Below are 23,384 nucleotides of genomic sequence, written 5' to 3'. Positions count from 1 at the left end.
TGGTAATAAGTCAGTTAGAAATGATTTGCCCAGTTAAAAGGGTTTTTCTTCCTTGCTAGGGGGCCACATAGCAGGTGCTCAAAAAATTTTTGTTGAGTGAATGAATGCATGCATGGCACTTGGGAGTTTTTTGTTTTTTGTTTGTTTTTGTTTTGTATTTAGCTTTGCCAATACTTATATATGTACTAAGAAAGTGTAAGGTTATTAATGTTATGAGGTTGCACTCTCCTATAAATGAGCACCTCTGTGGGATTCACACACATCTAGTCAAATACTGCAGCTGGACTCAGGCCTTGCCTCAATCTTGAAGCACTAAAAATATGTTTCAAAATATATCCATCGGTGGCCCTTACCCATCATTCCAGAGAGGGAGCAGGTGTTTTTTAATGAGTTCTAGGATGCTTTCAATCCAAAGCCAGAAGGGAAAATTTTTATCATTTATATTCTCCTGAAAGTATACAAATGCACACATTATGAACAAAATCTAAAACAGTGACTTACCATGGCCCCTCCTGCCATCAGGTTTTAATTTGTAAAGACTCCCTAGGTGCCAGGATGGAACAGACCCATTCAGCGCAGCAGTGGGATCCTTTCCTTGGTGGGGAATATCAAGATCCCTCCCTCCTCTTATCACCATTCAGACCAGGAGCTTTCCATTTCCCTGGGCCAGGCTCTGTTTCCCTTCCCAAACAGTAGGGGATGACCTCCAGTGTGAATCACGGAAACACAGCTGCCCAACACTAACAAAATCCAGCAGTGTGAGCTGGCCCGCACTGTCTGGTGACCCTGGCAGGGTCTAAATGTTCTTCGCAGTGGGCCTCTCTACTCGAGCAGGCCATGAAGCTCGTCTGGCTGATCAGGCTGTGCCACCTGGCATAGAACATATATTTCACACAGAAATGGCTGAAACGCTGCGGGGCAGGGGTCCAGCCAGCGTGAGAAGACTCACTTCAGATATAAAAGAATGTTATCACTCAGGCAGGTGTTTCCTGTTAGACTCCCGCTCAGAGACCAACCTCCTGCACTGAAGAAAAGTAAACAACTTGCCGGAGAGTCTCCTTGGTCAGAGAAGAACACGCCAAAATAAGCAAACAGGTAACTATCACAGTAAGAAATACAAGAACCTCAACCGACAGCAAAAAGGACTCAGAGAGCACAAAACCCAGACAGTCCTCACCTTACAAAACCTCGTCCACGGAATGAGACCATCGGGGCTGGCGTTAGGACCTAAACAAATAAAAACCAGATTTTTCAGCAAACAGTAACTGATTCTGAAGCTTTGGTTAGACGATGGCTCTTGCATTTGCTCTCAACGAACAGAGCCAAACACCCAACAAAGATTGTATGTACACAGTTGGCATTTTTGGAGACCTTAATGCCAAATTAACTGAGCAATTATCACATGTGCTGGAAAAGGGTGGAATTTAAATAGTCTAAAATATGTGTATGTTGGTTTGAGTTTAATGGCAGGGAGGAATCCATGCCAGATTCCTGGGCACTATGATATGAAAGTTTTTAGGGAAAGTAGAAACATCAAAAAGCCTTACCATCTGCTCTCTCCCTCCCCAGGAGCTCCTTTCCCCTCCCTCTTCTCTGAGAGGAGAGTCCGTTTAATGCCCTGTTCATGTTAAACTTCCTTCCAAGAACATCAGCTGACTTTGCCTTTTGCACGAAAGCAAAGGTGCTCTGCTGGGCCTCCTAGAGAAGCCTCCCTACCCAGTGCCTCTCCCCACTGCCTTCCTCTACCATTCAGCAGAGCCCCTCTTCCTTGGACCCTAAAGAATTTTTTCAAAGTTCAACCTGTGCCCAAGATCACTCTTAGATCTTCAGTGTAACTGATACTTGACTTTACAAGTTTATTTTAGACATTATTTATGCATTTCCCTCAGCTCTTCTCCAAAGAGGACATGGGCTCAGAGTTTGATGCGAATCAAAAGGCAAGTGAGAGAAATTAAAGAAGCCCAGAGCTTATTAGCTATACAAATTAAAGCAGCCCAGGTGAGAAGAGGTGATAAGCCCATTATCTGTCTTCAAAGAGAACTACAAATAAGCCACTACAGGCAGGAAAGCTATCCTTCTTAATGCTCACCAAATAAGAAAATGGAATAAGGTGATTTTGTACTTTTTATTAAATAGCACAAGACCACCACTGTGACAGCTGCATGGCCAAGGGGAGGCATTGTTGGAAGCCACTGGGTTAGGAAGAGCCTACTGCTGTTTGTGGTAAATGCAATGCTGCTCTACAGAAAGCATATGTCAGGGACTTCCTTTTTTGCTCCCCAAGGTTAATAGGCCTTCATCTTTCTAATCCAGGAAATTATTTCAGCCACAAATAATCTATTTTACGTAATTCACACAATGTTTCCATAGAGGGCTGGGCACAGTGGCTCATGCCTATAATCCCAGCACTTTGGGAGGCCGTGGTGAGTGAATCACAAGGTCAGGAGTTCAAGACAAGCCTGGCCAAGATGGTGAAACCCCATCTCTACTAAAAATACAAAAAATTAGCCAGGCATGGTGGCACATGCCTGTAATCCCAGCAACTCAGGAGGCTAAGGTGGAGAATTGCTTAAACCTGGGAGGTGGAGGTTGTAATGAGCCAAGATCATGCCACTGCACACTCCAGCCTGGGTGACAGAAGGAGACTCCATCTCAAACAACAACAACAACAAAAACAAAAAACCTTCCCCTTAGGAATCCATCTCAGAAATCTTAACATGAGACAATGAGGAAAGGATTCATTTAAATGTTATCAGGTCTGTATTTCTTTCTAAGATGATATATGATTCTCACTTAGCTACAATAAACTGTAGCTTGAAAAGCTGACAGATTTTAATACTTTTTTACCTTTAACAAAAGTGACAGCAAAAGGAGAAAAGAGCAATTAGAGATATTTTTATGAATTCAATTTTTATAAATGTTAATAACAAGTTAATATGCATATACCAAGAAGCTTCTCTCCCAACATGTTCAGCTGGTCCACATTGAGACCTCTTTTGGTGACAGAAGAAAACTGCCAACTCAGCACCTCTGAAAGCTGAGCCCATCGTGCACATGGTGGATTCAGGAAGAAGGACAGATTCTAGAGAGAAAATATTCAAAATCTAAGGGTTACTACAGAGACACTAGTCACAAGTGGGACACTAAAACATATGTCCATCCCAACTTTCAGTTCTAGTTTATATGACACATAGATGCTTTCACAGTAGGGAAGAGAAATACAATCAATTTTCATTATTCACAGATGCACATTTGTGAACTTGTTTACTCACTAAAATTTACTTGTAACTCCAAAATCTAAGCACCTGGTGTCTTTGTGGTCATTTGAAGACACACCGGTGCACACAGCAGCAAAGAATTCAAGTCTCTTAACACTTACGTTTCCAACTGAAGTCAAACAAAATGACATGCTGGCTTCCTCTGTCAGCCCTCATACAAAAATGTGTCCTTTTTGAAGTCTATTTAGTGCCATGTTTTTTGCACTTTGTGACTGCTATTGGTGATCTCTGTTTAAAATGGTGCCCGAGCATAGTGCCACAGTGTGGTCCACTGTTCCTAAGCATGGGAAGGCTGGGATGTACCTTATGGAGAAAATACATGTGTGAGCTAAGCTTCCCTCAGGCATGAGTTACAGTGATCTGACTATAGGTGTAATGTTAATGCATCAGCAAGTATATTAGATAAGCTGTCTTTAAACAGAAACACACATAAACAAGGTTATGTATTGATGGGTTCACATAAATATTGTGATCAGAGGCTTGAAGGAACCTAGCCTTGTAGTTCCCTTTGGGGCGACAATTCATTATTTGCTGATTAAGTGTTCCTGGTGACCTTAAAAAAAATAAGTACTTTGAATAATGATAATTGACTATAACTAATTAACAGTGAGTACCCACACTCTAAGAATGGAGCATGCTTGTTTAGTAGATGTATACATTTTTAAAGAATCACAATAAAGTGATATGGAATCCCTGACTGCCCTTGCTTACTCACATGAGAGAAAAATAATAATTCCCATTTCAAACACATTCCCATGCTTTACTTGAGAGCCTTAGAAACACCACAGGAGCTTTGACATTTCTCTCACCATCTGGCCATTGGGGCTATTTCAAAGATGCAGCAGTGAGAGCACAGAGATCTCTGCTTACCCCCAGGACCAAAGCAAATATGTTTTCCATACCCTGGGTTCCGCCACCAGCATGTTGTACCAAAGGATGGAGGCCCAACCGCTTGGGAGCTGGCTGACGTTGGAGATCACCACAACAGGCAGAGAGGTCGTCTAAAGGATGACAGAGACCTTGAAATCATCCGAATCACAGAAACATCACCTTCAGGTAACTGCTTAGCCTCAACTAAAAGCAGGGGATTATTTGTAAATTTGCACATATTTAATACTTGAAAATGAGAAATGTTAAGTTCTGTTTTTTTTTGTCCAGTTTAATTTGCCTTTGATGTATCTTTCAGTTAAGAAAAAAGTCCCCAAAAATAATAATAGCTACAATAATTCCTTAAGGGATATGCAATATAAGAAGATAAAAATTGTCACATTAAAGACTCAAAATGTAAGGGAGGGCAGAGTAAAATAAATAAGTCCCAGTGCTTAATGTTATAAAATTAAAATCAGCTATCTCAACCGGAATGTTTAAGTTATAGAATCTGCAGGTCAATTCAATTCTCTAGCTCTCTGGACCATAAATTAAGGTTCAGATAGTATCAGCTGAAAAAGATCATTTTCAAAACAATTAGGTAAATACCTCTAAAACAAAAGCTGAGAAATAAAAATACATCTAACAATTAAAAGTAAAAATAATGAAGTTTTCCAACTCGGGACCGTAAAAGTCTTACCTCGAGGTCAATCACCAAACCAGGCTGGCACAACTGGGTTTCAAAACTAAGGGAGTGAAGTTCTTCAGTAACAATGAGAGGACCCTTGGAAAAGAAAAGGAAAGAAGAAAAGAATATAACCACTTATTCACAGATCCTGAAACTTTCCAAAGCCCAATTAACATGGCAACAGGCCACAGAGATCCTGGATGCAACCAGTGGCAAGTCCAAAGACTCAATATTCAATCTCTCCCAGATTTAATGATTCTGAGTATCTCAGTGTGCTCTGAAAGATAAATGTCTGAAGTTATGGCAAAGGGTATAGATTCAGAGCAATAAATGTCAATGGGAAAATAGCGACTAATGGCTTTGTGACCTGAGGCTTCTCGATCCTCAGCTCTGCCTGCCTGCCCAGTGTGGCTGCACATCTCAGGGAAGGTGGGTGGGGAGGAGGGGAGAGCGCCGGGAGTAAGTGCACACTTGTGATTGTCTACTGCCTACAGGAAGGGCTAACTCACACAAACTTGGCAGGTCACAAAGTGTCTTGGTTTTGGTAGAAATGTATAGATTTCAAAGTGCCTTCATAGATGTTACCTCATGTGAACCTCACAACTTAGAACTAGAGAGGTGCAACTGCTAGACCCAGGGAGGTCAAAACAGTTCAGGCGCAAACCAGGGCTAGAAGGCGTCTTTGCACCGCCTAGGCCTGTGTTTGTCCTGCTGCTCCACGTGACCTCCACTGTCCTGGTGTGGAAGGAATGCATGCTGTATGTGCATAAAGGACGAAATGTTCTAAACCGAAACAACTCCAGATATTTTATCCTTTGTCCATAGTTCATCTCTGAATATATCACAAACCCAACTCCTGAGGATCATGTTGTAAGAAGGAAACCGATGCAGAGGCAATGCTTCCAGTAGGGGATGCCATGGCCGAAAAGCCCTCTTGGCACATAGCAAGGCAGTCATAAAAGTGGCCTCTCATTCCAACTGTGACAGTACTCTGTGCACCTTAGCTAAATTCTGCAAACTTCCTGTGACTCAACTTCTTCACCGGTCAGATGCGCGGAATACAAAAGCCCAACATAGCTGCTCAACTGAGTTGTCCATGAGTGTCTAATGAATTTATGTACAAACTCGTTTGACAGTAAAGCACAAACGTGGTGTTTTTACCATTGTCACAGATAGACCCAGCTCCTTTGCTCTTCCCTGCTGGGTCTGACCTCCTCTGTGAGGTGTCCCCAGACACAAACTGACCCACCCTTGCTGGATGGACCTGCCTGATTTGGGCCCATTCAACACATAAAGAGACTCTTACCTCATTCGTTCTGGTGCCAGCATTCTTTTGTTCTTTCAATTGCTATAAAACAAACAATCATCTTAGTAAACACCGTCTTAATGGTCAAAGTTGCTATCTTCATTTACAAATTAGAACAAAATTAGGACTAAGAAGAATGACAGACATGACATTATCTTTAGAATGCAGAACAAGAGACAAAACGGCCCTTGTTCTGGCTCCATGAGCAGAAGCACATGTCCCCAGCAGCCTGACGGTGCGGACACCAGTCTGGAGGGATCTCTTAGAATCACAACCGGCTCCTCTCCTGCATTCAAACTTTCCCTGAATGACTCCCTGTACACCTTCATTAGCTGTTTCACGCCCCGAGGCTCAGAGGACAGCTTCTCCCTTCCCCTTCCCTCAGCAGAGTCCCTCAGGCTGGGCCCAGTGACTCCAGGCCCAATGGCTGAGGGGACTCCATCCTGGAGCCCTCAAGGGAGCAGGTTGGGGCCCTGATGGGGGGATCTGAATACCCTGAGACACCTGAGTTGGGCTGGGTTTTTGAGTCACGTAGAGCTTCCTAGCTAGAAGGCTTGCTGGATCACAAAGTGGTCTCTAGTGAAAAAGGATGCCTTTAACCCCCTACAGGTTCTGGGCCCAGAGAGAGCTTCGGACTTATCACCCACAGAGCCTCCCAATTGGCAGCCCCTGTGATCACAGAGGAGGAAAGAAGGGACAGCCCACACAGAGCACCCGCTGGGTCTTTACTGCCTGGGGAATGAGCGCTACTGCTCTGGAGAGAAGGTGGTAGAGTCAGCTTCCTGTGGAGGCAGCGGCTGTGGGCAAGGCCACCAGGAAGGAGAATACAGGACCTGAGGAGTGAACCCTGGAGTACAGGACCACACCTGGAGGGCGGGAGAAGTCGGAGTCAGGACGCAGGAGCCATAACGTTTGAGAAAACTGCAAGCATCTATGGTAAGTGACTGTGGGGATCATGCAGGCAACAAGTGTAAACCATTTACATGAACACGGGCTCATGAAATATTTTTACTGAGAGTGATACAGCCCAGGAAACAAGGTGAACCCCTCCTGGGATAAGGAGGAGAAACCAAAATGCCTCAAGTGCTGGTGACAGGAAATCACCAGCCACAAAGTCTGGAAAGCCCTGGGTGGGGGTGGGGGGGTCATCCACATGACAAAGTGCCAAAAAGGGCCGCTCTGTTGTCAAAAGCCCTAAAAAAAACCAGGACAACATAAAGAGAGGAAACTGATGTCCCTACCAGGTGCCGAAATTCAGCCGCCAGACTGCCGTTGGTGGACTCCTCCATGTTCATCACCTTTGTGTGTGTGCCCAAAATGTTGAACTTCCTAAATCTATACGATACAGGAAAGAAATACTGAAAAGGCTTCCAACTTTGCTTACTAAACAAATAAGCAAAAATACAGCACAGTATAGTGCAAAGCACATCACGTACCCTTTTACTGTATTTCTCTCATTCACATCTCTGCAAAAAAAAATATATAATTACATATGTATATTTAAAATTTGAAATAAGCTTTAACAAAATTATAAGAGTATAAGAATATAAGAGTGTAAGTGAATGATAAATAAAAAATGAATCTACCCCTGTGGGTTGTAGCCTTCCATTCACTCCCTGCCTCCATCTACCCATACTAGGTCCTGGTTATCCCAGCTGAGTCCCAGACATGTAATGAGGCCTTGCTAGACCACCTGGCTCCAACCACGCCAGCCCAGATCAGGACGACCTACAGCTTGCAGAATATGAGAAATAATGTTTTTGGGTTTTTAGCCACTACTTTTTTTTTAAGACAAAGTCTCACTCCGTCACCCAGGCTGGAGTGCAGTGGCATGATCTCAGCTCACTGCAACCCCCACCTCCCGAGTTCAAGTGATTCTCGTACTTCAGCCTCCCAAGTAGCTGGGATTATAGGTGCGCACCACCATGCCCAGTTAATTTTTTTGTATTTTTTGTAGAGACAGGGTTTTGCCATGTTGGCCAGGCTGTTTTCAAACTCCCAGCTTCATGTGATCTGCCTGCCTCGGCCTCCCAAAGTGCTGGGATTACAGGTGTGAGCCACTGCGCCTGGTCTAGCCACTAAGTTTTGGGAATGGTTTGTTAGGGAGCAAAAGCTAACTGATACACCAAAGATGATGGCAGGGAAGACAAGGCACACATCAGGCTATAAGGAAGAATATTTTTTCAGGAGTGGGAAGAAGCAAAAAGCCAGAGGAAAATGATTTAAATGATCATAAATCTTTTTGAAACTTGCCATACCGGTATGTGTCACAAGCTAACAAAAACATTAAATATGGCAGGGGGGAGGCGCCATCTTGTTCCTAAATGTGACTGGCCGCCAGGTCAGTGCCAGTCTAGGTCTAGGGTCTCAGGACAAAACAGGATGTGGCTGCTCCACTTGGACTCCCATGAGAGATGCCCATTCCTGAGTCCCCACTGCTCAGAATAGATAAGGGTGAATCCCACAGGTTCCACATAGTCTCTTCAAGATGCTGCTGACCTCACTCTACAAACAACCCCCCAAATGACCACGAAATCAGGGCAGCCTGAATGTTCAGCCTTGGGTTTGATCAGGGGTCTCTCCTCTGGGGCTGACCTTGAAGGAAGGGGTGGCCTGCCAAGTCCAGCCACTTCAGACTTGCTGATTACAATCTCATATGCATAAAGAGACACTCACTTTCTTGTTCATTTACAGTCTAAAAAGGCACAGGAATGTTGATATCGGCTCTAGGGGAAGCTTCCAACATCCAGCAAGGGAGCTCCTGATTTAAATCTGCTGGGATCATTTAAATCTGGTAGCTCTGACTAGGAGCCTCTGCTCATGCGCAGCATCATCAGGACTCCAGGTTCAGCCCTGGCCCCAGGGAGGGAAATTTCCACCCAGTGTAGACCCTTCCACAGCTGGTGAATCTGCTTATTTAGTGGAGGAGTCTGTACTTGAGTAACAAAATCAACATTTCAATAGTACATGTATGTTACATAATATTAAAGATATCTTACTTATCAAATAAGACTTTGACTTTCAAATTATAATTCAGCTCTTGCAATTTCACCAACAGTCTGGAAAGAAAAATAAAAGCCATTACTTAAAACAATTACCTGTTACAATTTATTTATTATGCCAATTCCCTATTAACGTTTAGATAAACCACTCCCCCTCCAGTTTTAGAGTGTTACCAACAACAAAACTGGCAGTTTTGTAGAAATACTTCAGTTTTTTTTAAGTGTATTTGGAAGAATAAACTCCTAGCTATAGAATTGCTAAGGCAAAATTCTAACACTAATTCTGACAGGATGCAGCCCTGATTTCCATTCCCGCCAAAAGTTAATGAGGGTGGCTGTTTCCCTCTATAACCTTGCCAATACTGGGTTTCGTCAAAATTTCTACCTTTGACCAATGTATTATGGGTGAAAAATAGCAAACATTACTTTCTACTAAAACTTGTATCTAATCTTTGTCCTGTTGGGAGACAATAAAAACTATTGCCTATGATCAGAAAAATTAGTGTCACATATATAGTCACACCAGGGTAGCCTGGAAAGATGGAAGGCAGGTGAGAGGGTGTGCCTCTGCTCCACGGAGCTGGAGACCTTGGGAAGGAGACCCCAGGGTTCTGCCCACTCCATTCAGTGGAGCAGGTAGATGGGATCAGATTTCTACTGTCCCTTCCAGCTGTGAGTTCCAGAATTCCATGAAGGCTTGAGTGTGGCATTGTACACTACCAGCCAGGGAGGGATACCCAGACTTAAATCAGCAGCACCCAAGAAAAAGAACCAGGGCCAACTCCAAACACCAGTCCAGTTCTTCAGAGTCTAGCTACTCATCATAGGAAGAACACTTAAAGCAATGCGGTCATTCAATAGAAGAGCCACATGTTCCTGGAAACACTTCTACAATTATTATCGAGGAGAAAGCCTACAAAACAATATATGTAGCATAATCCTAGTTTTTTTAAAAAGGAAATATATCTTATTTGTGTGTTTGTGCTTCTGCATGAAATACCTATTTGTGTAGATGGAATCCTAGTTTTTAAAAAGGAAATATGTCATATTTGTGTGTGTTTGTATATGAAATACATTTTTGAGTAGACATGGACAGAATCCTGGGAGGACAGACACTAGGCTGTTTACTGTGGCAGTCCACAGATATTTATATCATGGACTACATTGAGAATCTAAGGAAAAGTATAAAACCATTCATTCATCAGAAAAATGTACACATTATAAATCCACATTCACACAGTTTCTGTCCATAACGGTCAGGTCATAAGCCTATGCCCAAGAGAGGTGAGGGAGCCAGGAACTTTTACTCTCTATTACACACATTTCTGCAATTTGGAATTCTGTTTTACTGTGAACATGCATTACATCTATGACTGGAAAAAAATCAGGAGTGTGTACATATATGTGTCTTACTTACATTTCTACTATGAATATATTAACAAAAGACTCTCAGATATTCTTAGTAAGAGTTCATATTAGAATGCACCCTGAAAAATTATTTCCTCAAAACCACCCTATATAACAGTTTTTATAAAAGAAAGCTAGGGGGACAAACCACAAACTACATGACAGGCGAGGTATGAGATGACGTTTCCCTGGTTACCTCAACTTCACAGTGAACTGGACCCCAGTCTTCAAGACCAGTGGCCTCTGAGGGTGCGTAGGCATGCAGGGCTGTCTTTCCACCACAAATGAGCTGCAAATACCCAGCAAAGGATAGATAAGTTAGCATTTCCATTAAGGCTGAGGCAGTCACAATGACTTTCCCTAAAGAAAAAAGAGAGTTAGAGAGTACAACGTGAAAGATTCTGACAAGTTGGATGAATAAAGTGATATTTTCTAATTAGTAAAGAAATCCCAAGACCTAACAGGCAGTTAACAGAAAGAGAATAATTGTAATAATCTGTGAAACTATTCAACAATGAAGGCTAGGCACAGTGGCTCATGTCTGTAAGCCCAAAACTTTAAGAAGCTGAGGCAGGAGGACTGCTTGAGCCCAGGAGTTCAAGACCAGCCTAAGAAACATAGTGAGACCCTATCTTTACAATTTTTTTTTTTTAAATTAGCCAGGCACAGGCATGGTGGCTCATACTTGTAATCCCAGCACTTTGAGAGGCTGAGGCGGGTGGATCACCTGAGGTTGGAAGTTCGAGACTAGCCTGACCAACATGGAGAAACCCCATCTCTACTAAAAATACAAAATTAGCCAGGAATCGTGGCGCATGCCTGTAATCTCAGTTACTCAGGAGACTGAGGCAGGAGAACCACTTGAATCCAGGAGGTGGAAGTTGCGGTAAGCCAAGATCATGCCATTGCCCTCCAGCCAGGGCAACAAGAGCAAAAAACTCCATCTCAAAAAAAATTAACCAGGCATGGCTAATTAGTCCCAGCTACTAGAGGGCTGAAGCAGGAAGATCACTTGTGCCCAGGAGGTAGAGGCTGATGTGAGCCATGATCACACAGCTGCACTCCAGACCGGATGACAGAGTGAGGCCCTGTCTCAAAAAATTAAAAAAAAAATAAAAAAATAAAAACCCTGTATTTAATTATGTTCATTTACAAGTCAGCATTAAGAATAAAATGTGTACTCAAAGTATAAGTAATGTTTTCAATTTTTAAAAAACCCAACATACAGGTCTTCTTGTTTGAACATTAGCCTCAGGGAATCAAGTACGTTGTTTTTGAATATTACTTCCAATAAGTACGATATTTATTAAACATATCTTCAGTTGTTTTGTTACATACTGTGTAACAAATTACAATATTCTGCAGCCACAAATTATATGCAGAGTATGAAGAAACTATTGATCAAATAGTGTAATCTTTCCATTTATAACTCTACAAGGAAGAATTAACAAATCATATCTTACATATAACATCTCACTAAACTTTATGCATGGAAAGTGACGGATGCTGCTTGTGCTGTTGCACACAAAATGGCTGAACTTCACCTTCAGAAGACTAAACCTGACGTCTAAACACGCCAATATAAACATCAAAACAAAATATATTCTAACCAACCATGAGAAACAGTCTGGTATCAGGAAAATAAATATTTTATAAACTAGCACACAAAGGTTTAAAACAGTTTTGAAAATGAAGTTAGCTGTCTTGAGTCAAGGGAGTAAAAAAAAAAAAGTCAGTATTGACCATTTACAGTCTCTGACCTTTGTGGAGATGTAAGAGTCTGTTGTAGTGCAGCTACATACAGTACAATTCAGGCAATTCTGTTTTTCCACTTGGATTCAGATTGCAAATTCATTGCTGTGAGAAAAGGATGGAGGCAAATTTTAGCAGCAACCTCCACCTGACTGCTTGACCAGAGTGCTCTGAATTTTAACACTGGCCGCAGCACCACCAGCTGTTGTTCCAGGACTCATTAGCTTTTCAATCACGGCTGCAATCGTCATGAAAGACTGTTCTACATTTGTTGCATTCTTAGCACCGGTTTCCAAAAACGAAATTCCAAGGGAATCAGCAAATTCCTTTGCTGTTGTATAGTCTGCTACTTTCTTTGTGGGCAGATCACACTTGTTCTCTACCAACAATTTGTAGACGTTTTCACGGGCATAACGATCTATTTTCTGCAGCCACTGTTTAACATTATTGAAGGACTCCTGATCGGTCACATTATATACAACTAGGATGCCACTGGCTCCTTTGTAATAACTGGAAACGACTGTTCAAAATCGTCCCTGGGCTGCTGTCTTCCATATTTGAAGATTGATTTCCATGAAACTCTATAGTTCTTATTTTGAAATCCACACCAATTGTGCTGATGTAGCTTTCTGTATATGTATCAACCGCAAAACCTAAGAAGGAGGCAAGGCTTTCCAACCTCAGAGTTGCCAAGCAGAAGTAACTTGAATAAATAATTGTATTTGGGATTCATGGTGGACATGTCACTGTAGCTGCCACCACTGCCACAGCCACCCTTGCTGCTACAGCTGCCCTGACTCTCTGCACCATGGGCAACTGAAGGAAAGGAATGGGATAGGCTGTTCCAGGAGAGCAAACGTCTTCCCCAACTCCGTCCGCTAGAATACAATCAGCAGCCGCCGTCACTCAGCTATCGCTTCCACCCAGAATCAAGTACATTTTTACTACTTCAAGTTTGCATTAAAAAACAAATTACATTTTTATTATGTCAAGTTTGCAATATGAAGCCTTCTTTTCCACTCAGTGACATTTATCTATGTACTAAGCCTGTCTAGAGCACCTACTATTCACAAGGCACTGTGCTAGGTCCTGCTGGGGGAAAAGGTTGAAAAAAGCATGTCTCTACTGTCCAGAACCTTATGATAGTCAACAAATATAAAGAAATATATAACAACCATGTAACAAAAGGCACAGTAGGAGAGGAATGAAGGATGACTGTAGGCCAGGAAGGGAGATAACATCTGTTTGGGAAATTTGGAAAGATTTCATGATGAGATACAAGCGGAAGCTTGCAGGATGATACAAATTTGAAAGTAGGTACAAGAAAAGAAGGCTCTGAGGAGGATGACATATCCTCAGGAGAGGCACTGAGAAGCAAGTGTGCAGCATGGCCCCTATAGGAATTAGCAAGAGGTCAAATTTGCCTAGAAAGAGGCATGTGTGGACATGAAGCATGGAGTGGTCAGCCAGGTCCACGCTGCAGAAGGGGGGCCATGAATGCCCAGCTGAGGGGCTTCACTTGGATCAGAGGGTGATGAGAAACCAGAATGGAACTCCGCTCAGGGACAGCACTGGACATAGGGAGGAAGGACTGGGATGGGGGACTGGTAGGGAGGCTGGGGAAGAGTCCAGAAAAGAGGATTTAAGAGGCTGAGACATGAGGAGGGGAGAGGAGGTGGTGAGACATGCTAGGGTTATGGCAGAGACCTGGTCACAGGGGAAGGAAGAGTGAAAGGTGTCTACAGATTCCAGCCTAGGTGGCCATAAGAGTGAAGGGCCACTGGTATAACCAAAGAATTCAGGAAGAGTCACTGTCACTAAAAAAATTTTATATAACCTACTAAACCTTTCTAAATCATCCAAATTACAGTAAAATGTTCCTCTGTAAGAACTGATTACAGAAGGTACAAATAAATGTCCCTCGAGTTACCTCTGAATGAGTTGCTGGAACAGACTGAAGGTGCGGTCCCATAACACTTGTTTGTTTTTTGTGATAGGGTCATGTTCATAGGTGTATTTCTGTTCCAGTTCCTCCAGCTTTTTAAGCTGCTGCCGAACTTGCTGCAGACTCTCCGCAACTATAGTGAACCTGGAAAGGTATGAGACACAGATGTCTTTATGAGAAACAGTCCAGAAGCAGCCTGGATTCAAGGGAGTCTTAATGTATTAGTCCATTCTTACGCTGCTAATAGACATGCCCGAGACTGGGACCTTTATAAAGGAAGCAGTTTAATTGACACATAGTTCCACATGGCTGGGGAGGCCCCCAAATCATGGCAGAAGGCAAATAAGGAGCAAAGTCACATCTTACATGGAGGCAGGCAAGAGGGCGTGTGCAGGAAAACTCCCTTTTATAAAACCATCTTGAGGCTTACTCACTCCCACGAGAACAGTATGAAGGAAACCACCCCCCTCAATTCAATTGTCTCTACCTGGCTCTGCCCTTGACACACAGGGATTACTACAATTTAAGGTGAGATTTGGGTGGGGACATGGCCAAACCATATCCTATGGAAACCAACAAGTTGTTATGTGCCACACAAAATGTTATCAGGATATTGTGCTCTGCGCTCTAGGGAGAAACAAGGGGAAAGAGGCTTGTGCCAGTGCTAGAAGCTTTGTTATTTGAGGAGAAAAACTAACATGACTGAATGATTACAGCCTAGATCAAAAAGTTCGGCACACCACTGAGGTCTAAGTAAGGAGAGATGAGTGTGGGCTGGGCTTCTGGGTGACGTGTGACTGAAGCAGGGGAAAGAAGAAGCCAGAGGCAGGGAAAACAGCAAAGCAGATGCTTCCAGGTGATGCAAGAGGCAGCGAGGAGCCACTGCAGGTTCTGTCAAGACAGTAGCATCAGCAAGCAGTGTCTCGGCAGGACCAGTCAGAGATGTGGCACAGAGTGGGAGAGAGGGGAGGCAAGGCCAAGCAAGGACGGGAGGTGAGGGAGGAACAACGATTCCGGTTTCACTCGACTGAAAGAAGGCATATGCTCAGTCTCGACCCTAAAAATATAATGCCAGTGAGTACACCTAGTACTTGCTCTTAGTCTTCCTTCCCTTCAGTCAACTGCTAACAGTAAAACAGGCAGGGGAAACACAGTTTTATTCGCTTGCAGTAATGACAGAAGAAAACTTTTTACAAGTGTCTTCTTCGCTGAGAAAAGTATCTACTTCACTTTCTCGATTCCAGTTCAAAGCCCTGGGACAGCAGCCATTCGTCAGGAAAGGAGAAGGCAGGATAACAGTTGCCTGAGTTCCAGAGGACATGCTAAACCAGTGTCCCCAACTCTGCACACAGAGAAAACGACAATCCTTACAAAGCACAGTGGGAAAACTAGAGGGCATATATGTCCCCTAGAAGAGGCGCCTGTGGTCTAAGAGGTCCACTAGGGGGCTCTACACACCCCAGGGCCTCTCTGGCCACCCGAAAGGCTTAGGGGTGTCAGCATTCCTCAAGACACATGGCGTGTACTGGGCTCAGAAGCTCTGCTCTAATCCACAAGAAATCTGGGGCACCTACAGGCAATTCACAGAATAAAAATAAATGGCTGAATATTAATTGTGATTTTTAAAAAAAATTAGCAATACAGAAAATAACTTCGTGAGGTCTCCGATCCTTGGACCCTTTACAATGGGCCCAGGCCACCATTCCTTCATATTCACTCTGTGATCCCAAGTGCAACCGCTGTTGACTCTTACCTGGACCACACTAATATGCGAATAGTATTCCAACTGGTCTTTCTATCTCTGTCCTGTCCTACAGGCTGTGTGGCTAGAGTGCCCTTTCTAAATCAAAGATCAGAGAAATATACCTCCTGCTTAAGAAAAAAGGCTGCCTTGGCTCAGCAGTATGGGTACACACGGCCCCCGTTCCATTCCTAGCATGGTGTGAGAACCTCCACCGTTAGGTTCCAGCAGCTCCTGCCAGGTCCACTTTTCTTCCCGTCTCACCTGACATCACTCTCCAGCCACCCAATACAGACAGCCCCTTCAGGCTCCCACATGTGTGCCTTTGCACATGCTGTTCTCTGTGCTGGAAAGCACTTCTCCTCTACGTGGAAAAAGCCCAGTCACTCTTGAGTCAGTGCAAGGCCATTTCCTCTATGAAACCTTCCCTGGAGATGCTTTCCTTTGTCCTCCTCAGAACTCTGATGGCCTTTTGTTAGAGCACCTGGAAATTTCTACTGCACAGAATTTTTACCATGTCTACATCCCTCCTCCACACCAACAAGTCCTTGTTGCCAAGGGCCAAGAATCATTCATCCTTGTGTGCCCAGGTCCTAGTACAGTGCCTGGCACGTGGTAGTCATTTAATAAGTATTACTGGATGGATGACTCCCGACAAACTATTCATGTAAGCCTGGAAAAATGCCTCAAGCTATCTTGTTTTGAATGAAACATTAGGAATCAAGTTGTTAATTGTGTTCTATAATGACCATGTCACTGAGGTGTTGTACAATCAAACAACACATCCCATGGCACAGGACTGCTCCACACCAAGCAGACGTGGCTGAATGTGGCAAGAGTCATGAATAACACTGTGCTTTCCAAGGGACTGTGTCCAGGGTAAGCAGAAGCTGGACTACATCAAACTCTATACCAACATTTTGACAAGGTCCATTCAACACAGCTCAAAGGGGCATTGATGAGCTTATGTGGTTAGCTAGTCAGCTGCTGGTTTTCCACTTTGGAGAATCTTACCAGTTCTGCAGTTGATCCAGGCAAGCATTGGGTGGCCCCCCAATACAGGCGCTCTGCTGTCTCTGCTTCCACTCCACTAGTTCATCGTTAATCAGGGCATTCTGGGTAAGTTCAGTGACATTCAACAACTCTATTATTTTGTGAACTACTTCCTAAAGGCAGTGGAAGAAATAGTGAAATAAATTCATTTTTAATCACTGAATTTTCAAATATTTTTTAAAAGAAAAGCAAGTATCGTTTCATTCTCAACTGGGGTTCTAAGCAAGGGGGTTAAAAAAATAATGTTTCCTCTCTTCTGAAATTGAGTCCATTATGCATAGTCTGTAACAAAAGCAGCATGCTATTCTGGAAAGTAAATAACTACCTTTCTTTTATTGTCAAGCATTAAATACATCTTCTTGAGTAACAGCTGTTCTTGTTTCTGATCACTCTTCGCCACACCATTGGTCTCGTGTTCTATAAATTGAGAGACAGCCAGTAAATATATTTACATAAATAAGACAAAACCAACAAAAGCCAAGATAATATAACTTAGGATAAATAGATACAGATGCCGCCTAGAGACAGGTCAAAGTTTGGCTTTCTTCCATCTTTATTAAACATGAAAACAAGTCCTAAGGATAACAACTAGACACACTGAAACAGAACGCTTGTTTTCAGTGACCCATCTAAATCAGACATAGTAGTATCTGCCACTGCAGTCACTGGCAGATAATTTCCTAAATAAACGTACATAACAAAGTTCAAAACTGCAGTTAAAAAAATGTATGCAAAGCATATCTGTAGGTTTTGAAGAGAAGTAGATGATTATAAAGTGGTAGTTGAAGTCGCTGTCTCTCATACTTTTTACCCAAATCATACTTATAATCTGCCTATGAACCGTTGTATACGCCAGATGATGAATATAGTAACAGTAGTACACCACATATTCTGTACAACACACAATCTTGAGTTATCTTTGGTTGCTACTCTCATTAAGAACAAGCAACAGTAACAAAATAGAGTAACACTGCTTTAAAACATGAGAAAAATACTGAGCTTATCTGCCATGTATACAATGGACCTGCAATGTTTGAAGAAACTTCAGATATTAGGGCAGGGGAACTCCACATTCTGTCACTCTGCATGAATCAGTGGACTACACGCAATTCAAAGGTGAGTAACACATAACCCGTGGTTATCAAGTATGGGTCACTGACCCCAGGGGACTTTTTGCATTGTTTGAAGACAATTTTGGTTGTCACTAGTGAGGGTTCCTGGCTAGTGCCACTGGCATCTGGTGGGTAGAAGTCAGGGATGCTGTTGAACACTCTACAATGCCAGGACAGCCCCCACAACAAATTATCTGCCCTAAAACATGAATGGTACTGGATGTTAAGGAACCCTGGCTTGGGTTATCAAGGAACAATTCAGAGTCATAAAATAATTGGCAAATAAAAAGCAGTAATCATATTCGCTATCTAGTGTGAACAGAAAAAATTACAGCCAATGGGCACCCCTTCAATTGTGAAGCCTTACCTCTGTTCTGCAAGGTTTTGCATTTAAAGTCATACTCATCTTGTAAATCTTCCAGGTTCTTGATTTCATGCTCTATACACTACAAATAAAGACATAAACATATTTTCTACTGATCAGCGACTTCCAAAGACTTTAGAAAACAGAGTTTTGTTCCTATGGAACCCCGAGAAACGTGAAAACAGTTCCAGCTCCCTCAAAAAGAGATCTGACTTGGAGAGGTCTAATCATATACATGAAATTACTTATATTTCATTAACAAGTATGTAATAACACTTTAAAAAAAAGCAAATGTATAATAATTCTCAAACTGATTTGTATGTTCTTAACCTGGTTTCAGGGCCAATATTTTGATTCTTCCTCCTCATTTTTGAGAGATACAATTTAAGAACTCGGAGGCCGGGCGCAGTAGCTCAAGCCTGTAATCCCAGCACTTTGGGAGTCCGAGGCGGGTGGATCACGAGGTCGAGATTGAGACCATCCTGGTCAACACGGTGAAACCCCATCTCTACTAAAAATATAAAAAACTAGCTGGGCATGGTGGTGTGTGCCTGTAATCCAAGCTACTCCGGAGGCTGAGGCAGAATTGCCTGAACCCAGGAGGCGGAGGTTGAGGTGAGCTGAGATCGTGCCATTGCACTCCAGCCTGGGTAACAAGAGCGAAACTCCGTCTCAAAAAAAAAAAAAAAAGAAAGAACTCTGAGTTACTTAAATACTTAAGTAACTCAATTTAAGTACCTCTGAGACACGATTTAAGAACTCCACTATGAAGCACACAACAGGGATAAAAAGCTCATGGAAAATCTTCTCACTCCTTTCCAATAAGAAAAGTGACCATACATCCCTGCTTTACTGGCAGAGACCTAGTTTCATACTTTCTATAAACAGTGGCCTCCTGCTGGCTCAAATGCATCTCCATCTGGACAATAAATTGTATGTTCACTCTACAAATAAGCCTTGTTTGTTTGGGATTTGGTCACATTTCTACATATTCTTCTCTGGATTTCCATGGCTATTTCTGGACTGGGCTCTCTTAGTTTCTACTTTAATGAAATGTTTCCCTAGGAGAATTTGCTCCAAAGAATGGATAAAGTTCTCCAAAGAATGTGGAGTTTGGAAAGATGCTGCCTGAAGCATGTAAGTCAAGGCCATACTGGTGCTACCCAGAGATCCGCAGAGGACCACACCCCTTAGTTGGAAAGCCTTTTCCACAACACACGCTTTTGTGAAGAACTCCTCAACCTCTCCCTGCACCAACCTTAACAGTGGAAAGGAATAAATGTACACCACCGAGAACGCCAGAGCAGCCCTTTGCTTCCATAAATTGACTTGGAAGTTTTATCCTAAAATTGCTGTGGATGTCTTAATCAGAAATGTATCCAAATTTATTTCAATAAAATGTATTTTTACTCCTCTTCCAAGTCTTAGGATAAAACAGGTGATTGAGAAAGATGGGCCATGTTTATCCTGGGCACTGTGATTGAAAGGTGTGGACTTAAATAGAGCAGCAACATCTCATTTACTGGGTACTGGGGCAAAGTCAACATTTACTGCATGATCTTTCAAGGAAGAAAAAGATAAGCTCAATGTTTGGCAGTTATAATAAGGGGCCATTTAAAAAGTCTATCTGGTCATTGATTTTACCAATTTGTTTACTTACAGCTTGAGACTTCTGCAACATTTTTCTTCCCAACTACTTAAAAGACTGAACTCAGTTACTAGGTTTACACCCAAAGGGACTGAAACCTTTTTTCCCTACAGAAAGTTTTAGAATAAACGCACATGTTTACTCAGTACTTACCATAACCTTGTCCTTCACGTTTCTGACTTTGCTGTCAAGCTCTTTCTGTTTGTCTAACATCACCGTGCTCTGAATACTCCCCAGCTGAGCCTGTAATGGGAAGGGCATGATTACAGACATCATTTTCTCCAGGGTGTGTACTTGCTGGTTACACTCCAAAGTCCCCACCTGCCTCCCAGATCTTCTGACACATACTACAGGCTTCCCACTTATGTGTCAATAAGAATTTTTTCCCAAGATCCTGGAAAATGCTGGCAAACTATTAACAAGGCTGCAAAATAACTAGGCTTAATTCATGTCTGTAATTATTTCTGGGAGTTTCCATTAATTCACACAATTGCATAGCATCACACTAGAATTCAGTTCAGAGTTTCTCAAATACTGTACACAAGATTACTCTTACTAACCCTGTCCTTCTTTATCTTAAAGCTTTCTGATTCAAAGTGTGTCCTCATACCAGCAGCATCTCACCACCTAGGATCTTGTTGGAAATGCAAAATCTAAGGGCTAATTCGATTATGGAATCAGAAAACCCTATTTTCACACAATCTCGAGTGATTCAGAGGTGTACTGAAACATAAAGGCATTGAATTAAGGGCATCAATGAAAATCTGCTACTATAAAGTCAATAATGAATATAAAACCAGACTTGCCTGGGAGTACTCAGTCCTATTTCTGATAATCAGAACACTCAGATGTGACAAAACACCAGATGTGCCCTGCACATACTTACTAGGTACTAAGCAAATGCAAGACAATGTTCTAGGCCCAGGTATTAGAGTGGTAACTGATGGTTCCTATTCTCATAGAGATTAAATTCTAGAAGATGTGATTTTTTTTAGAGTTAAATCCCCCACACAGCAAAAACTGTGTTTGTCAACCCTTCTTAAATAGTGCCCTATACAGCACAGATTCTACAGGGGTGTTTTTTTTACATATTTAATTGTATCAATCTTTTCTTCTTTATGTCTAGACTTTTCCTTATATTAGAAAGCCTTTCCCTGTTGACATTATGGCATTCACTCATTTTTTTTCCTAGCACTTGCAAGGTTTCCTTCTTTTCTTTTTAACTTTCAGATCGCTGATATATTTGTTGCTCATTCCTATGATCAGTGTGAAGTGTGGGTCCACTTTTGGCTTTCACTTTTTTCCAATTCGCTTTCCATTTGTCTTAACAACATTCAGTGAAAAGTTCATTATTTTCCCCAGGGCTCTGAGCTGCCAACTTTATCGAATAAATTTCCATATGCACACGAGTTTCCTCCTAGATTTTTCTCTTCTTTCCCATTGGCCTGTTTATTCATAAGCCTGAACCCTTGAAGGATGTTTGATTATAGAGGATTTATAGTCTATCTAATAGGGCCAGTCCCATTTCATTGCTCTACTTTTTACAAGTTTCCTTTCTATTTTTGCATGTTTATTTTTATAAATTTCGGAATCAATTTGCATATCTCCAGAAAACAACTTGGTATTTTTATTAGGATCACATTAAAATGACAGATTAACTCAGGGAGAGCTAATATCTTTATGTTGTTTTTAATTCTTATGCTTCTAATGGTTTTCTCTAACTGCACAGGCCAATACCACGAATGTGATGTGGCAGCACAGTGAGCATCCTTGCTGTGTTTCTGACTTGCTGGAGTTTTCCCAGTTAAGAAAGGTACTGTCTCTAGAATGGAGAGATGTATATTTGTGTATGTTAAAGAGGTATCCCTCAATTCCTACCTTATTGAATGTTTTTATCAGGAATAATATTAAATTCTGTCAGACCCTTTCAGCTTCTGTGGAGGGAAGTAAATGCTTTTTTCTCCTTGTAGCTATTAATTCAGTGAATTGCATTAATGGGTTGCCCAGTTATGGTCTACCCTTGCAACCTACAATAAATCATATTTGGTTAAGGCATATGACTTTCTTAATATAGTAAAATTCTGATCTTTAATATCTTACTGAGGACTTCTAAACTGATACTCATAAATAAAATTGGTCCACAATTTTTTTGTTCTATGTTTATCAGGTATATGCCATCAAAGTTATCCTCTCTTCACAGGAAGTTTTCCTTCATTTTACATATTCTCCAATAGCAGAAGTGCAAAGCATGTGAATTGTATCAGCTGTAAAGTGTGTATTAGAAATACATAAATATTATTGGTATCCTCTGGAAGTCCAAGGTGCCACATATCACTAACTGACAAAAGGGGTTTCTCTGGGCGGTCGGAATGAGCTGTCACTTTGAGCAGTTCCATAGAGTTTTATGCCTGTGCAGGGAAATCTCTGCTGTTGTCTAATTCTGATATGGTTTGATCTGTGTCCCACCCAAATCTCGTGAATTGTAAGGAGGTCCTTTTCAATGGAATGAGCAGTTGTCCAAGTAAGGGAATAGGCACTCCATGGTGTGTGAAGTTCCAGCCAGAATACCCTCACATCCCATTCCACAGATTAGAAAACTGAAGAGTGACTTCTCCAGTGAACTAGTTTTAGAGTTGGACAATACTGGGTTTAAATTCCAAACCCACTTCTCATTAGCTCTGTGGTCTTGAGCAAAGTACCTAATCTCTAAACCTTAGTTTTCTGATCTTTAAAATGGGGATAAGAATACCTACCTTCATGTTAGTTCTTAAAGTATTTACTTAAATGAAATAATGTTTATAAAGTACTTAGCACAGGAACTGAAACATGATAAGCACTCAGCATATGGTAACTATTAGTCCTTAAGAGCACAAAGATGGAACAGCAAAGGGAGGCTTAGAATCCACCTCATGTCTTCTCCTCCCATCTGAAAGAAATTCTCCCATCCCTGCAGACCCTATGGACCTAAATTTTGTCCTGACATGCAATTAGCTTTTTCACGACAAAGAAAAAAAAAGAGAAAAATTTAGTGTGCTATAAGATAGCACTCGAAACATTTATAGTCTACTAGAGTGTGTATTACATATTATTCTCTTACATGTGTTTTCTAAAAATCTCATATTAAAACAAAAAATAATGGTAACAATAATTTTCCATGTTGGCATGTCTGCAGAATTCTGTGCTCTCTAAATGCTCTGAACTGACCTGGAATTTTGCACGTT

General features: G+C 41.9%; 1 protein-coding gene and 1 pseudogene across 1 annotated transcript in view; both read right to left on the bottom strand.

Annotated features, from left to right (window-relative positions):
* Nucleotides 1-23,384, bottom strand: part of STAT1 (signal transducer and activator of transcription 1) — a 41,402-nt gene that overhangs the window by 10,659 nt on the left and 7,359 nt on the right. The window contains exons 6-20 of the mRNA XM_002749568.6: nucleotides 20,317-20,406; nucleotides 18,519-18,597; nucleotides 17,365-17,456; nucleotides 17,001-17,152; nucleotides 14,231-14,389; nucleotides 10,745-10,837; nucleotides 9,139-9,198; nucleotides 7,576-7,605; nucleotides 7,381-7,474; nucleotides 6,140-6,181; nucleotides 4,846-4,929; nucleotides 4,181-4,279; nucleotides 2,947-3,082; nucleotides 1,178-1,227; nucleotides 354-448 (exon numbers count right to left, since the gene is read on the bottom strand). Coding sequence (XP_002749614.1) covers nucleotides 354-448; nucleotides 1,178-1,227; nucleotides 2,947-3,082; nucleotides 4,181-4,279; nucleotides 4,846-4,929; nucleotides 6,140-6,181; nucleotides 7,381-7,474; nucleotides 7,576-7,605; nucleotides 9,139-9,198; nucleotides 10,745-10,837; nucleotides 14,231-14,389; nucleotides 17,001-17,152; nucleotides 17,365-17,456; nucleotides 18,519-18,597; nucleotides 20,317-20,406 — 1,355 coding nt within the window. The remainder of the gene's footprint in view (nucleotides 1-353; nucleotides 449-1,177; nucleotides 1,228-2,946; nucleotides 3,083-4,180; nucleotides 4,280-4,845; nucleotides 4,930-6,139; nucleotides 6,182-7,380; nucleotides 7,475-7,575; nucleotides 7,606-9,138; nucleotides 9,199-10,744; nucleotides 10,838-14,230; nucleotides 14,390-17,000; nucleotides 17,153-17,364; nucleotides 17,457-18,518; nucleotides 18,598-20,316; nucleotides 20,407-23,384) is intronic.
* On the bottom strand, nucleotides 12,297-13,191 carry LOC144576618 (ras-related protein Rab-1A pseudogene; annotated as a pseudogene).

Source organism: Callithrix jacchus, chromosome 6, assembly GCF_049354715.1.
Source record: "Callithrix jacchus isolate 240 chromosome 6, calJac240_pri, whole genome shotgun sequence".
NCBI lineage: Eukaryota > Metazoa > Chordata > Mammalia > Primates > Cebidae > Callithrix > Callithrix jacchus.
The sequence above is the reverse complement of the archived record's forward strand: the minus strand, read 5'-3'. Positions and strand labels throughout refer to the sequence as shown.